The 16418-nt window shown below is 39.5% G+C and overlaps 1 protein-coding gene across 4 annotated transcripts in view; it reads right to left on the bottom strand.

The window, feature by feature from the left end:
* Positions 1–16418, bottom strand: part of gucy2cb (guanylate cyclase 2Cb) — a 24957-nt gene extending 8539 nt beyond the window's left edge. Inside the window, exons 1-13 of one of the 4 annotated variants that reach the window (XM_049562892.1) lie at positions 15780–16418; positions 11928–12040; positions 10507–10574; positions 10124–10339; positions 9776–9888; positions 9433–9535; positions 8900–9014; positions 7138–7279; positions 4804–4886; positions 4610–4718; positions 3286–3367; positions 404–514; positions 124–226 (exon numbers count right to left, since the gene is read on the bottom strand). In XM_049562892.1, the coding sequence (XP_049418849.1) occupies positions 124–226; positions 404–514; positions 3286–3367; positions 4610–4718; positions 4804–4886; positions 7138–7279; positions 8900–9014; positions 9433–9535; positions 9776–9888; positions 10124–10339; positions 10507–10574; positions 11928–12040; positions 15780–15993 (1572 nt within the window). In that variant the 5' untranslated portion in view covers positions 15994–16418. Of the gene's footprint in view, positions 1–123; positions 227–403; positions 515–3285; positions 3368–4609; positions 4719–4803; positions 4887–7137; positions 7280–8899; positions 9015–9432; positions 9536–9775; positions 9889–10123; positions 10340–10506; positions 11798–11927; positions 12041–15779 lie in introns of those variants that run through there. The other 3 variants (XM_049562893.1, XM_049562894.1, XM_049562895.1) reach the window with 3 other exon arrangements.

Raw genomic sequence — 16418 nt, 5'->3', positions numbered from 1 at the left:
AGGACATTTTAACAGAGCAAACATGTTCAAACTGTTTGTTTTTGTCCTGTTTGTCCTGTCAATAAGTGACAAAGTGTTGGAAAAGAGCCCCCACACTGACTGATAGACTTACACCTCATTTACCTTCAGAGAGATGACATTGAGTTCGTTGTTTTCCAGCGGTGTGATGAGGTGAGAGGCGATGTGGGACCAGCGCTTCCTGTTCAGACGTTCTCTCCTGTTCTGTCTACATAAGAAAAAAATACCATAATGAAATACAAAGTGCAAAGTACGGCAGGGATCCACATCCATGAGCACCCAAGACATGCACTTCAAAGAGGACCTATTGTGTTCATTTTCTGGTTCATACTTGTATATTGGATTCTTACTTGAACATGTTTACATGTATACATGCTGTATTCACCCTCTGTCAGAGATACTCCATTTTAGTGTCTGTGTTTTTTTAAGCTCCCCTCCCAAAAAAAGGTCCAGTCTGCTCTGATTGGCCAGCGTCTCCAGATTGTCCGTATCCCGTCTGCACCATCATCGCAGCAGCAACATGATCCAAAGAAAACAACATCAGCAACTAAGATTACAAGTTTCCCTGACGTTAGCATGTAGGTACATGTGCGTTAGCAGTGTACTTGCAGCTGGGAATGATTGTGAACAGGCCTATTTCACGGCAGACATTTTGACATGTCATAGCAGGAGAAGCACTGATGAAACTGATAACACTGACAATGTTAATGTCCCAGTGAGCTATTCTAGTGAGCCAGCACACACAGGGCCTCCCCTACATGAAATGCAGCTATCATTCATGTTATTAAATTTACTTGTGCATTTCCTACTAAGACATGTCAAAATGTCTGCCATGGAAAAAGGTCTATAGCCACATTCTCCTGTTAAAAATCACAAACTGAAGCTTCTAAACCAAAATCTTTACAACTGGACCTGTTCCAGCAGGAATATGATCCAAAATCAGAGAGAAATTAACAAAATGGACGACCAGATTTACATGTTTCTGTATTGTTAGCATGGTGCTTCATGTAACAGTGTAGGGTATGTAATGTAAACACTGGAGCAGATGTCCATATAAAGAAATCTGTCACTATTTGACGTCATCTTGTCTCAAAAGCAGAAAAAACATTGAAAACAGAATATTCAGAACAGTCTGAAATCTGGGGGTTTTATTTACAGGAATTACTTTTACATATGTTGACCTTATCATTTAAAACTTTGGCCACATTTAATATGAACATCTTTCATTTTAACTCTATACATAAGAGACAAAAGATGGAAAAGCATAATAGGTCCCCTGTAATATCTGTACAGCCTTATTGAGCCTCCAGTTTTGTACATGGGGTTAGGGTTACCCTTACTCTAGCTCTTACTCTTTAACTCCTACTCTAACTCTTCACTTTGCTCTAAAATCAGGACAAAGGAATATTTGGCCTCAAAATTCTGCAGGTTGGTGAGAATCCAGAAACCAGCCATTTAAAGTGCTGTTATCATTTTAAATTTACCCTAATATTCATGCATCACACAAATTATATGTCCTGCTTTGCGCGGATGATACAATTGTACTGGCAGAGACTCCTTCAGAAATACAGACCACATTAAATGCAGTTGCTTCTTATTGTAAAAACTGGTATTTAACTGTCAACACAGACAAAACAAAGGTTGTTATTTTCTCTAAGGGGAAATTATAGATACTCCCAGAATTTAAGTTTGGTTCAGATAAATTAGAAGTTACTTTTGAGAATGACTATCTTGGAACGTTATTTAATTTTAATGGACGATTTGATAAAGCAATAGCTAAGCAAGTTAAACTAGCTAAAAGAGTTTTATTCTCCTTGGAAAACAGAGTTACTAGATTACAGTTACCTGTTGATATACAATGTGAGTTATTTGACCAGCTTATAGTGCCTATTCTTTTATATGGAAGCGAAGTCTGGGGATTTCATAAACTTGACCAAATTGAAATGCTTCACAGATCTTTTTTGAAATGTTCGTTTAATGTTAATAAATGCACAGCAAATTGTATTATTTATGGAGAGTTTGGTCGAAATAGTCTAGATTTAAAGGTAAACATGAGAATGATTAACTTTTGGGTACATTTAATTAGTCATAATACAACAAAAATCTCTTTGATTGTGTTTATTGTTTTCAAGATTTTGTATGATGACAGTACTTTTCAGTGTAAATGGATTTCCAAAGTTAAAAATATTCTTGATGATTGTGGTTTATCGTTCTTATGGCATGACGCTGGACGGATGAATCCTAAGTATTTAAAATTAATGATTGAACGTAGATTATCTGACATGGAACTACAGAGATGGCATGAGAAATTACAAAGTAACCCTTTATGTGATAGTTATAAATTGTTTAAAACTGATTTCACTTTTGAACCTTATCTGATTATGTTAAGACCTACCGAAAGGATTTGTTTGTCTAAGTTTCGGTGTGGAAATCATAAGTTACCTATCTCTGAGCGCAGGTATGACCGTGAAAATGTCCCTCAGCAATGTACTCTTTGTTTGACTGGCAATCGAGGAGACGAATATCATTATGTACTTGTGTGTTCTTTTTTTAACAAAGAGAGAAGAGGGTTGGTCGGACATTTCTATAGAGTAAATCCAAATATTTACAAGTTTCAAAAGTTAATGTCATCTCGAAAAGTAAAGGTTTTGTCAAATTTTTTGAAACTTTTAAAAGAAAATCCTGAATAGTTTCTCTTGATTTGCTTTGACTTGTACGTATGTACACTAATTCTGTTTTAGTTATTTTGTTGTACATTGGTTGCCGCCTGCTCTGATTTGTTATTGCTATTTTTGTTTGTCCCTTATACCCCAGGGAGGGGTCAAAAGGAAATAAATGAAATGAAATGAAAAACCTGCATTTAATGTACATCTATTGAAAGAAATTAAAAATAGATAGAAACATTTGTACATATAAAAAAAAAAATCAAAAACCATTGTCTAAAAATGTTTCACATTATCCATTATGAGATTTAAAAAAAACACCCATACATATCTAAAATACTAAACCTTTAACCTATGACTTGATTTGTGGTTCAATAATAGTAAAAATTGACAAAATGTGCGCACATCATAAGTCAGTGTTTGTTTCAGGGATCACTTTCTTCAGTTATCTTGAGCATACTTTAAATATTGACTGTGATCTGCCATGGAAACTGTGGTCAGAGTGACCTCTGGGGTTTTCCACATGTTGTGCTGTCAGCTCACTTTAACCAGCATGATGTCCTTGATAAGAGATTTAATGCATTAGAGTTGGTTCATCACTCACCTGTAGAAAATGAAGGCGATGGTGGCCACCACAACCACTGTAACAGCCAACATGATGACAATGATGTCATGAGTTGCCAGGCCTGAAGGTATGAGCACAAAAACCCCACACTGTTATAATTCAAAGTTTAGGCATTTACTATAACAAACCCTGTTCTTATTTAACTAAGGCTCCCAAAGAAAATGTATGTAACCACTTCATGGATGGAATTAAACTAAGTTGTTTTGGAAACCTTTTTGCCAAGTTCCCCCAGTCATCACCCAAGGGTCTCATAATGGAAAAATAGGTCTCTACAAGAACACTAAATTTAAACATGACCTTTGGCTGTTTACAAGAAAACTCCACAGGCCAGGGAGATTTTAATCTAAGCTGAACCAGCGTTTCTGTGTAAAAGTGTTTCAAAGCTGCGTAACATTTGAACTTCACATGACTGACACACGGTAAATCATTAAAAAATCCCAGCAACCAATATCCTCAGCAACTTTTAAAGATGTTCAGTCGAGTGTCCTCACCAGCTCAAGCTTAGTCTGGTATGGAAACTGTACTGCTCAGGGCAAGAAGGCCAACCAGCGTGTGATAAAAGCAGCACAACTCATTTCATGAGCAGGCCTCCCTTCCATTCAGGACGTTTATTTTTTATTAACCTTTATTTAACCAGGTAAAGCTTATTGAGATATAGAATTTCTTATTCAAAAGCGACCTGGCCAAGAGGCAGCAGAATTTTATAGTACAAAATACAACAGCAGGGTCATCAGGAGGGCCCACAACGTAAAAGACAGTACACACCCCAACCAACCACAGTGTTTTCACACTTCTGCCATCAGGCAGATGCTACAGGAATGTGAAATCAAAGCCAACAAGACTGACGAACAGCTTCTGCCCATAGGCCAGACTTTGTCTCTGCTTATTCTTTTCATAAAAGCTAACTTTAATTCAAATTTTATTATTGTTTTGAGTGAATGGAGACTGGCAGATTGAGTTTTTACTGTATATATGACAAAAAAACTTCTTGAATCTTGTAATAGATGCAACCTGATTTCAGCTCACAGACAAACTGCCCAACCAAGACAAAACTTGCAACTCTAACTGCGACATTTCCCACTTCACCTTAGAGACAGTAAAACTGATAGCTTACCTGACTGACAGCAATAAACAGCCGGTGATCACTCAACACTGTCATCTAACAGGTGTGCTGTGTGTCTGTTTATGTGTGTGGACAGGTGTGAATGTGCGTATAACCACGGTTTATGATGAAGGTTGTGATGGCCTACTGACAACTGACAGTGTGTGTGTGTGTGTGTGTGTGTGTGTGTTTTAGCTGTACCTTGTTCTGGTTTGAAATTAGGAAGTCTTTTTCCCCAGATGAAGGCAGGATCCGTCTCCTCCACTTTGGTGGAGTTGTTCTCAGTGTCGAATGTGAATAAAAGTCGGTACTGAGAATCACATGAGAGGAGAGAAGTGCACATTTCAGAGTAAAATACTGTGACAACAACTGATTCACAGAGGGAGGTAATGTACCTTGTTGTCGGTAGAAGTGTAAATGACTGAGAGATTCACGTCTCTGTCTCCATACTTGTCCAACTTGTAGTGTCCAGCAATTCCTGAGCAGAATCATAGAAGCATCTTTATAGACCAACATATGACAGACCATCTAATCACCATAGTAAATGTTGTGCATTCCTGCAAACACTGATGGGCATTTTATATGTAGCAGAGATGTGGAAACTTTACGTTTCTTTATGTCTCAATTTTCAATCTAATGTCATGACAATGCTGCAGTTAATATGAGGTTAGGTTTAAGCACCAAAAACCACTTGATTCAGGTGAGAAAAAGATCATGTTTCAGCTTAAAATACCCAGTTTGGTCGCCACAAACACAGCTGGACATGTCCTGACCTCTCCTTAAAAAACCTGCTTCTGTTGTTTGGTGGTCTGGAACAGTGGACAACTAATGAACGAGTGTGATAGAGGGAGCAACTTCTGTCTCTCAATCACACTCACAATTACACACAGGGTATTTACAGCTGCTGCCTGCAGGCTATAACACCTCATCGCTTTGTCTTGTCAGTAAAAAAAAAAAAACCCACACACACACAAATAAGTGACAGCAGTTGACAGCTCCCATCTGTTGGGCCTCAGCCCTCTCACAGACACAACAGTGACCAGTATCAACTCTAACTGCTGCTTTCACAGCCTTTAAGGTCAAGTCATTCTCTCTGGAAGTCCGGGGGACAGTTGCACTAAGCACCTTAAGTTAAGATTTTCCTAGACGTCCCAGTTAAGGTTTCCTTGCAATAAAACCAGTTGCACAAAACAATCTTAAGTCTTCTCCTTAATGTTTCCTTAAAATGTTTACTTATGGATTTAAATTTTTCGCATTATCTTGGTCTTGTACTTAAGGGACAAAGCGAGTTTGTTAAACCGTTGGACCTTAGTAGCCAAAGTAAGGACAAAAACACAAAGCACCTTTGTCTCCATCCTAACTGCAACATGGCTGAGTTAATGGAAATGAATGAGAAAAAATAAGGCTTCCTGAGAAGAGTGATCGGCAACCAGGAGAATGAGATGGACATGCTTAAAGATGAGCAAATGATTTTGAGCTATAAATCTGACCAGAAGTCAGTTTATGATTGTGACCATCTGCTTTTGGAGCACTCAACTTTTCAAAGCTGCGCACTATCTTTACAGTTTAATGATTGCTCTGCAGTTGTAAGCAACGGGATCTTTCCAGTCAGGTAATGGTGTAGTATTTCATTCAAGCCTTTTGTGTCATACTTAAGGAACAAACTTAAGGTGTTTTGTGCAACCAGCCCCAGTACAGCTCTGCTAGCTGCCCTGTGAGGCTGTACGTAGACACGGAAGTCCTTTGAGCTAAATGCTAACATCAGCATGCTAATATTCACACAACAGCTGTGTCTCTATTCAGGGGCTGCAGCCTTAGAAGGACGCAGCCTTTGGGGTCTATGTCGCCCGTGTCCTTTGACGACCACAACAGCTGAACTGAGCAGTCTCTGAAATGGGATGGTCTGGATTTACTGATTGCGTCACCAGCTGTTCCCGCCTCCACCCCCTGATGCTCCCGTTACCTAGCAACCAGCTGCTTTTGACAAGAGAAGTTAGTAGGCTGCAAGTTAGTTAAATAATGGAGCCAGAAATGATCATTACTTATTTTATAACATAGTCGAGGAGATGCTTCACCACTGACTCCTATAGAAAAACCCAATAGTCATCAGCATGCAATGAATCTTGGGATAGACTGAGCCACGAAGGATTCATTTGTGTATCCTCTAAATTTGGGCCAAGAAGGCTTCATTTCATGGCCGCATTTGAAGGAGCCTTCAAAATGGGACAGCCTTTGTCATGCCGCTGTGACGCAAACAGTCAAATGCAGCCTTCAAAGTCTGCAGCCTTGAATTGAATTTTATAAGAATTTTTTATAAGAATGCTGACATGCTGATTTTTAGCAGGTATGTTGTCATGTTCATCAATTTAGCATGCTAATATTTGCTTATTGACACTAAACACTAAGACACTGGTGACAGTGATGGGAATGTCATTTGTTTTGCAGGTTTACAGTCATCAACCAAAGTGTTGGACAACTCTGAAATTGTGATGATGACCTCAGGATTCTAAAATCATATCCACAGCACTGCCTTCTCTCTGTTACTCAATGTTTTCTGAGCTAAGCTATATTTTTCCACTTAATTTTATTATTACTTATCTTCAATCATTTTTATGTTTTTGTCTCATCCCAGAAATGGGTCTAAAATGATTTATTCAGCATTACACCCAGAGTGACCGCTGGCAAACACATCAGAGGTTCAGTCCCCCTCTTCCTTCCTCCTTCCTTACCATTAAAGGAGATGTCTCTGAAGTAATTCACATTGACATACTCCATCTGCTGAATCTCCGACTGATTGTTTTGAATAAGGTCCCTCATCACCTGGCCTATCAGCAGCACTGAGTCATGGTACGCAGCCATATAGTCATTCATCTGCAGAGGGAGAGAGAGAGAGAGAGAGAGAGAGAGAGAGAGATAAATTAATGATAAGAATTCATTTCTGGATATATTCAGTATAAGAAAAGTACATTATTAACAGGAACATGAACACTAATGCTTGAAAAAGATTTTGCTGTTAATTGTTTTATATGTAATCTGTCAGTGCTGTGAGCAGCACCAATAATATTCCATTCACCTCCATTGTTTTAGGGTGGATGTAATGAAGACAGTTACCTTGGCAAATAAAACCCAAACTATTTGTTGGGTTATTAACCACTAGTAAGAGAATGAGACGAATCTGTGAGCTCATGTTTTAATTATTTTATGATATGTCTGGTTCCCTCCCATTCAGACAGATTTCCAGCCAGTCTGGCCCTTGTTGGGGCCATCACAACGGGTTATCTAATATGAGGGGTGACAACTTGAGGAACCCTAATGCTTTATGCAAAATATGTGATGATCTGATTTTTCGTCTCATGCACCACCACGCTGGGGACACTATGGAAAGCATAAACCTATTATAGTAGAGAGGAGTGCTGTTCTTGGAAACCAAGCTGGCTGCAGCTAAGGAGGAACGTATTGAAGTACTAGTTTCAGATCCTGATGGCCAAAACAGCAACAGCGCTACATCTCATGTTTGGGTCTACAGCAGTTGATAACATTCCCTTGGAATCGAAAATGAATTGGCGGTGTTGGTCTGGTGATGTCAGGCTAAATAACTACTGGAAGTAAGTGAGAAGACATGTTTATCTGTAATGTGTGAGAACTGGTCCTTTAACTAGACAAGCCAGCTCTCATCTAATGATGCACATACAACAGATCTCTTAGAACGGGGATACTCAAATTCCTTTGTCCAGGGGCCACTTACGGAAATTGACAGCTGGACAGGAGCCAATTGAAAAAGCCAGGTGTACAGCTCAGGTGTATGCAAGGGTGTTTCTTGGATTTTAGGACATTCAGGTGTCAGCCCAGACCTCTTTCAGGGGCCATGGGGGACCCTCCCCTGGCACTTTTTGATAAACAAGTTCCAATTTGATGCTTTTTATGCACCTCATTTTACATTAAAAGTGAAAAAAACCCATTATGAATCAACTTATTTTCACTGTAAATTAGTAAATAGGTGGAGGCCACCCTGCACCCTGTTGCAGGCCAGATTTGGCCCACGGGCCGCTAGTTAAATATCACTGTTTTAGAAGAGGAGCCTGTCTGGAGTCAGTAGTTGGCTGACTGCAGTTAATGTCAGCTGATCTTTAAGGGAATACTTTTACTACTACTATTCACTTTTTTGCTGAGAGTACCGATGAGATGCAACCATGGCAACCCCACCGTGACAATAAGAGACCAGGAAGTCACCCAGCAGGTCCCACACAAAGCCCCTGTAAAACCACATCTTGTTTGTTTTTATACTGTTTTTCCACCTTTTTTTTGAACAATTAAACTACATGATGTGATTATCAGCTGTACTGGTAGTGCCACAACCAAAATTAGTAGTCTCCTTACTGCAGTATGTAACTCGCAACATAAAAGCAATGAAATTATATTTTGCAGAATATCCAGCTATTCCTTTAAACAGCAGTAGTCAAAAGGAGTAATATGGAAGTCCTGTGTCCTCACCGTGTTGTTGCCTTTCAGGTCGTTGTTGATAATGTAGCTTCTGTTGTTGGGCATAGTCAGCACCAACACGTTCCTCATGAACGGCATTGATGATGTGTTGGTGTAGTACTGATCGCTGTGGAGGGGAGGCGACCATTTATCCATTACTGTATATTTCAATGATTTCTGTACTTTCAGCTAAATGTTTTAACTGTGTATTTGTTAGCTTACTTGTACCAAATGATTTTAACTGCGTATTTTCATGCACTTTGTCACAAACTGGTGTCTTTTCACATATTCCCTGTTAATAGCAGAAGTAGGCTACTCCTTGAAATACAAGTAAGGCTGGTTGGGAATCACTGCTGTGTACAATGTCAAAGAGAAGGATGTAGGAATACAAAAAAGCCATTATGAACATTAATTAACTAGACAGTACAATAAGTGAAAAAGAAGGATGTAGGAATACAAAAAAGCCATTATGAACATTAATTAACTAGACAGTATAATAAGTGTAAGCGTGTCATAAAAGAGATGAAAGAATAAAGAGCACTGACTTGTACAGATCAATAAGGATAAAGAGAATATCACTGCTGTCTGCCTCTGGGCTACCATTTTTCACCTCCATCACATCCATTGGGGTTCCACACATGATGAACACTGCAAACAGAGAGGCTGTATGTAACACCATATACCAACAGTGTAATGCATTTTTAGTGTAGTAGCCTCGAGCAGGGTCAAACCCCCTTTTAACCTTGATTTGCATTTAAATTTCCAATTCAACCTTGAAACTAAAGTTAATGCCAAAACCCAAAGTGCCCTTTTTATAGCTGCGTCAACATGTATTAAAAAACTATGGCATGTGAGATTTGTGTTTATGTTTTTAAAGAAAAGACTTACAGTTGCTCGTCCTGTTGGATAATGTCAGTTCTCTTATCAGGTCTGCTGGTCTGCGCAGCACTGTTCTGCTAATATTTAGGGGGAACTTGCCTGCATCAAGTGCATTAATATACCTGTGGAAGAACATCACTCCAAGTAAAGTCCAAGTAAAGAAAGCAACAGATGTATGAAGCCGAAGGAACAGGCAGCCATATCATTGTTTTGACCTCAATGCACAAGCAGTACCTATCTGTCCTCACACTGCTGGTAACAAACACAGCAAAATGTAGGTTCAAGCAGCAGATGTACACACCTCGACACTCTCCAACCTCCTGTGTGCTCTTTAAAGACATCTCATAGGCGACTCACCAAAAACAATCCTCCATGTTAATCTGCTTCTTGTAAACATAAGCTGTCTTCCATTCAGGTTTGATGTGGTTGATGTCTCTCCAGAAGTGAATGAAAAAGTCAGAAATCTTGCGTGCCGGTGGCAGCAGGCGCTGCAGGTTGATCGTGTAGTCGCAGGAGAGACCAAAGCTTCCAGCCGAGATGATGGGTGTACCGAGCTTCAGGCCTTTGTCCGCACTGACGGAGAGAAGAGGAGTGGAAAGAGAGAGGGAGAGATAGAAAATGATGATATGTACATGGTGGAAAAAAACAATAAGGGGGATAGTAATGTAAAGAGATAGTAAACAGATTTTCAAACTTATCTGCACTAATGTGGATGTGACCTTGGAAAAAAATGCACTTACTCAGACATTTGGTAAGTAGCTAAGGTGCATGTGGGCCCAAGCAGAGCACATCCAAGGGATCCTGACTGCTGCAAGAAAATACAAATGAGTGCAAGTTAATTGTTTGTCAGCTGTGTTTATTTCATATGTGTGTGCACAGAGCTGACGTACTTGCCTTTAAGTATGTTTGATAGCCACCCCTGTGAACCCTGAATTTCTCTGCAGTGTTGCTTGTAGACATGTTCACAAATTAACTTTGTGTCCACAAGATGCAACTAAAGCCTGATGTACACATACACAGGTATTTCTGAAAACAGGGTTTTCCCTCCTTCATCCTCAAAAATATTTCGTCCACACAAGCACTGTTACAAATAAAAATCCCAGTTCACATGAAAATGCATAACACAGTTGAGGTCCTGTGAAGAGTATGTATGATATTCTGTCAGTTTATGCTCATGTGTTTGTGTCCACTTCCTGTTTTATTTTGAGATTGTGTTTAGTGTTTCTTTTACTCACAGAGTTTTCCCGCCTTTGTTAATTATCTCATGTGTTTCACCTGTGTCTTCTTCCACTCACCTGTGTGTAGTTAGTCATCAAGCCAACTATGATGTAAGACAAATTTCTGTGCAAGCAGACAATAAATATCGTATCGTATCGTATCGTATCGTCATTGTCACCCTGGTGTGATCAAGCCTTTTCCTCGTGTTGATTTCTTGGTCTTTGATTTATGGACTTTTTGTGTGATTTCCCTCTGTGGACTTTTCAGCCTCTACTGATTGCCTTAATGTGTTTGACCCCTGACCTCCTGAGTAAAGATCTGGATTTGATAAACTGTTCTTGGTGTTTTGTGTTTTCCTCCGCAACTGAGTCCCAGTTTTGTACTAGACTGTTACAGTTTAATTAAAAGCCATTACAAAAAGGTTGCCTGGAGCAGTGACTTCCATAGCATATCCTGAAGCCTTTGTTCCTCAGTATAGTGGAAGAGTGGCTGTACAATTACGTGTAAACATAAAAAAAAGTTCTGTTAGCAAAGTTAGAGGCAGCACTATTTTGGTCACACACAAAATGATGCTTCACTTGTGACGCATCACAAGGGCGATAACACTCTGACGTTTTTTGCCAGAAACTCTTTTCCCTGTCTACATATCAACACTGAAAACAGAGTCTCTGAAATAGTCACCCTGGAAGGAGGTTTTTTTTGTTTGTTTGTTTCAATAACCTAAAACAGGACAAAAGGCCAAAACGCATAGAAAAGGCTATATATTATAAATATCCATGTTTTTGTGTGGACAAGGCCTAAGTGAGAGCAGACCTGAAACAAAAAGTGACAACAATTACTACCCTGTAGAATCCCTCTACACACTGAGCATACGGGCAAGTTTACATGTTATTAAGTGAGTATACCATGAGTTGACGGTGGATGTAAAACAGCAGCTACTCACCATCAGGTTCTTTATCTCCTCCACTCCCTCACATGCGCTGCTCTGGCAACCTTTATGTCGATAATAGGTCGTGTTTAACCCGCCATAGTTCGCCGTGAGATTAAACTTCACATCTTTGATTTACATAAAGAATAAAAGGCAGAGAAACAATGCATTAATTTAAAAAATAATAATTTAAAGCAACTTTATTCTAACTTTGATATTCTGTTCAGTAAATCTCTTCCCTACACACAAATAATCATAGCTTAGTAACCACAAATAGACACAGCAGGTCTGTCTAGCTTTGGATGATGATGATCTGCGTTTTTCCAAAACCAAAACAGGGCAAACATGTAATTAATAGATTAAACAGTTAAATGAAACAGATCTGACTGCTCTAACACAAGCTGCAGACGTTAGCATGTCCGGCTAACTAGCTTACTGCTACAGTAGTGGCCTAACCCAGAGTTTCATCCAAGGCCAGCAGCAGTTAATTCTACATTATTTTGTGGGGTTAAACATTACATTTAAGAAGCCCATTCATGACTAACACAACCTCTGTATAGCATTTTCCAACAGTGCTCCAGTGTTTGGTTTGTCCACTCTGGGCCACTGTAGAAACAACATGGCGGACGTGCAAGGTACCCTGGGCTGTTTCTTCAAAAACACTAGCATGTGGTTGGGTTAAGGCAACAAAAGCATGCCATTGGGTTTAGGAAAAAAAAAAACAGGGTTTGGCTTTAGAATCTTACGGGAAGCAAACACCGGACTCCAGGGTTAAAGTCAATGGTTCACCTACTGTGCGCCATTAAACAGTAACAGCAACCAAATGCATATCATGCCAAAAACAGCTTTTTTTCGTCAGTGTCTGACCAAGTGGCAGTTTTCAACGACTCTGGAGTGAGACAGGGTTGATATATCCATCTAAATCCTACACACTGGACCTTAAAGCTATAGTGCGTAACTTCTACAGGTCCATAAATGTCCGTTTCACCCAAGCCACTACTAGAGGAGATGACACAATGCTGATTAAGCCCATCGGCTCCTCTAACAACGCGGTATTTTTCAATATATATCATTTTTAGTTTGCGTGTCGACCGGCGACATTCCCATGCTGGCGCACAGGAAATGCTTCCTCACAACAAGAAGGGAGGGGGAGGAAGAGCGGAGAGTGTCATAGCAAGAGATAGAGCACAGGTAGAAAGAGAAAGCAACATGGCGGAGAAGCGGCCAAGACACGGTTCAGAAGTGGATCCTACCACAAAGAAAAAGCCTGGACGTTCGGCTGAAGGTCTGTTAGCAAAGAAGGAAAGTGACCGACAGAGAAGGCAAACAAGGATTTGTACTGGCATCGCTTTTCCTCGGTGGAGAGCCCTGAAGGAAGAAATTGGGCTGAGGGCAGACATGGTTGTTGCCTTGCTGCTGTTGGATAAGTAAGTGACTTTTTTTATAATTATATTATGAGTAGTATGAGTTGCTGTTACATGTACTGGACCTAGTACTTTATTTGCTTGGAAATGGTGCTATGAACGTAATGTAATACACAGTACACAGTGTGAAGCGAGTGTTACTCTGTGTAAACAGTGTGTGGCGAGTCTTACTCTGTGTACACGGTGTGCAGCGACTGGCAAGTGTTACTCTGTGTACACGGTGTGTGGCGTCTGGCGAGTGTTACTCTGTGTACATGGTGTCTGGCGAGTGTTACTCTGTGTACATGGAAGTGCCGCCGGCATATTAGTTGTAATAACGCATTATCTGCTGGGAGGCGACAGAAGTTAAGCACTGTAGCTTTAATCCTCATCCTAAAACGTGTTTTAAAATATGAATAGTAAAGCATAAATCTATCTGCTTGCTGTATGTAAGCTAAGCAGCTAAACAGGGTTGTGTTAGAATAAAAAACAATTTGATCTTATATTTTTCCCTATCACACTTACAATACTAGGACCAACTAGCTTTAACTGCAACACAAGTGCAATGTAATTTCTTCATTTTGCTGTTATCTACATCAATATCTGATGAGGATGAAGCTTTAGCCTCAGTCTAATCATGATATAATGTGGCCATCATACTGGGTTCTCCTTTTTAATGAAAGTCATCTTGAAACATTAGGAGGTCAGTCAAAGATCAGGTTGACCTGACAGATAAAAGAGCTTAATAAGCCAGCTAGCTCCAGCTCATAAAATATGCTAACAACTGTCATTTCAGAAGGCAAAAGCCCCGCTTAGAAATGAAGAGATGCTTTTGTCTGCCTGTCTGAAATCCAATTATATATATTGGGTGGGACACATCCCCACCAATACTCAAATATTCTTAAAAATTGCAGAGCTACAACAGGCAACCACACAGCTCTGCCCAAAATTATCATTGGCAAATGAACTTAACAAATGACCATTATTATGAGGCTACTAGTTCCAGTATTACAGTGTACTGCAGTTGTGCGTGGTTTTTTAAATTTTTTTATGTCATATGCGTATAGTATACTGTATAGCTGTACTTGCTTATGATGAATAATGCAATATAACAGGAATTAACCTGTGTTTAAAATTTAGATTTTTTTTCTGACCCCTGGCTATGGCCTTGCTGAAATCAATTCAAAATGTATTTAATTTTCATTATGTATGAGTTGTCTTTTTGGTAACTGATTAATGGCAAATTGGCTTGGAATAATGCTCAATATCACATCAAATTATATTATCATTACTATATCATTACTATAAAAGCTCTGGAGAGATCCTTCAGCGATAGACTGATTCACCCAAAGTGTGTGAAGGAACGCTATCGCAGGTCCTTCCTGCCTGCTGCTGTCAGGCTTCACAACCAGCACTGCTCACAGTAAACTGCACGGACTCTTATAAACACCACTATGAGCATTGTTGTCCCCCATGTTGTTGTTTATTTGCACATTCAATATTCACTTTGCACTAAATATGTTCACTTTAACCCATTGCTCACTTTTTCATTATTATTGTTATTATTTATTGCTGTTTTCTGTATTTTTGTACTTTTTTGCATGCCTAGTGTTTTTAAGTTTTTTTTAAATATTGCAGCTTTGGGGGCGTCGGTGGCTTAGTGGTAGAGCAGGCGCCCCATGTACAAGGCTGTTGCCGCAGCAGCCCGGGTTCAAATCCAGCCTGTGGCCCCTTGCTGCATGTCATCCCCTCTCTCTCTCCCCCCTTCATGCTTACTTGTCCTGTCCATTAAAGGCAAAATGGCCCAAAAAATATCTTTAAAAAAAGTGACATCTTTAATCTGACTCTATCCCCTGACTGCTGTAACACTGGGATTTCTCAATTATGGGATCAATAAAGGTGTATCTTATCTTATCTCTTATCTTAGCTTATGTATTTGAGATGGGAAATAATTGCAAAAGAAATGTTATTAACCAAATTATCACAAACCCACAACAAATGCGGGTTAGCACGTAGCAGGCCGTGTCTAAGTGAGTCAAAACATGATAAATGTTATCATCATCAGACCACAGATTAAGCTAAACTAGCATAAAACATTAAGTAATCATTACGGATGATTAATTTCTTTTGCGTCACAGTATGATGAAACATATCTAATAATTTATTACACTGACTAAGTCGAATATCTTATCTATTATCAGTCGCCTAATAGTTTTGAATGTCCCCTGTTATAACTTGTCTAGTATAGTTTGGTGTGGTGGGTATTAAGAGAGCAAACATTGGTTCAGATGGAAGCCAAGAAATTAAAACTTAAATAGAATAATATAATAAATATTTTCTGTTAATTTCTGTTCTAATGAATGGTGTCCCATTTTTTTTTTTTACTGTTGAATCTAATAAAATACTGAGTCCATAAAGTAACATCATTCTGTGTACACATGCAGACATCTTTATATTCCATTACCTTGGGCAGCATTAATGTTTGTATCCGTCTCTAAGGCCTTCAGTATTTCTCCTCTCACAAACTTCAGACTCCAGGGAGACACTTCATCATACAGCAGGATCACACTGATTGTGCTCCCTTCCAGACAGTTTCTGCTGCCCCGACACGGAGCAGCAAGAATCCCCACCACACACAAACCCAGCCACCACCACCCTTTTCCCATTTTCCTCTCCATTTTTGAGCTATTAAACAGAGTCCATGACCTAGTAAAGACTTCCAGTGTTTTTCTCTCTCCACTCCTGTTCCAGAGTCCAGTGCATGCAGTAAAGTCCAAGAACTTCCTTTTGAATTTTGTGGCAAATTCCAAAGATTAAATTTTGACTGATCCACAACGAAGAGTTTATTTCACAAGAGCAATATCCAGTTCCAACGTCTTTGACTGTTTTCTCCTCTGAGCTGTGTTTGGCGTTTCTCACATTCACACTCCCTCTGTTTCCCTAAGTGACTGCTCACCTGTCCTTCTCACATCAATTTGTTAATATACAACCTTTAAAGATACATGGGCGAGCCATATAACCTTCTCGCTCGTACTGTGCCAAGGTCTGCATGAATTACAAGCTTCAAACACAGGGAGCACAGATTGTAGCTGGTTGTGAGCTT

Source organism: Epinephelus fuscoguttatus, linkage group LG20 (assembly GCF_011397635.1).
Source record: "Epinephelus fuscoguttatus linkage group LG20, E.fuscoguttatus.final_Chr_v1".
In the NCBI taxonomy this organism is placed as follows: domain Eukaryota; kingdom Metazoa; phylum Chordata; class Actinopteri; order Perciformes; family Serranidae; genus Epinephelus; species Epinephelus fuscoguttatus.
Note: the sequence above shows the minus strand (reverse complement) of the source record. Positions and strands in the feature narration are given on the sequence as shown.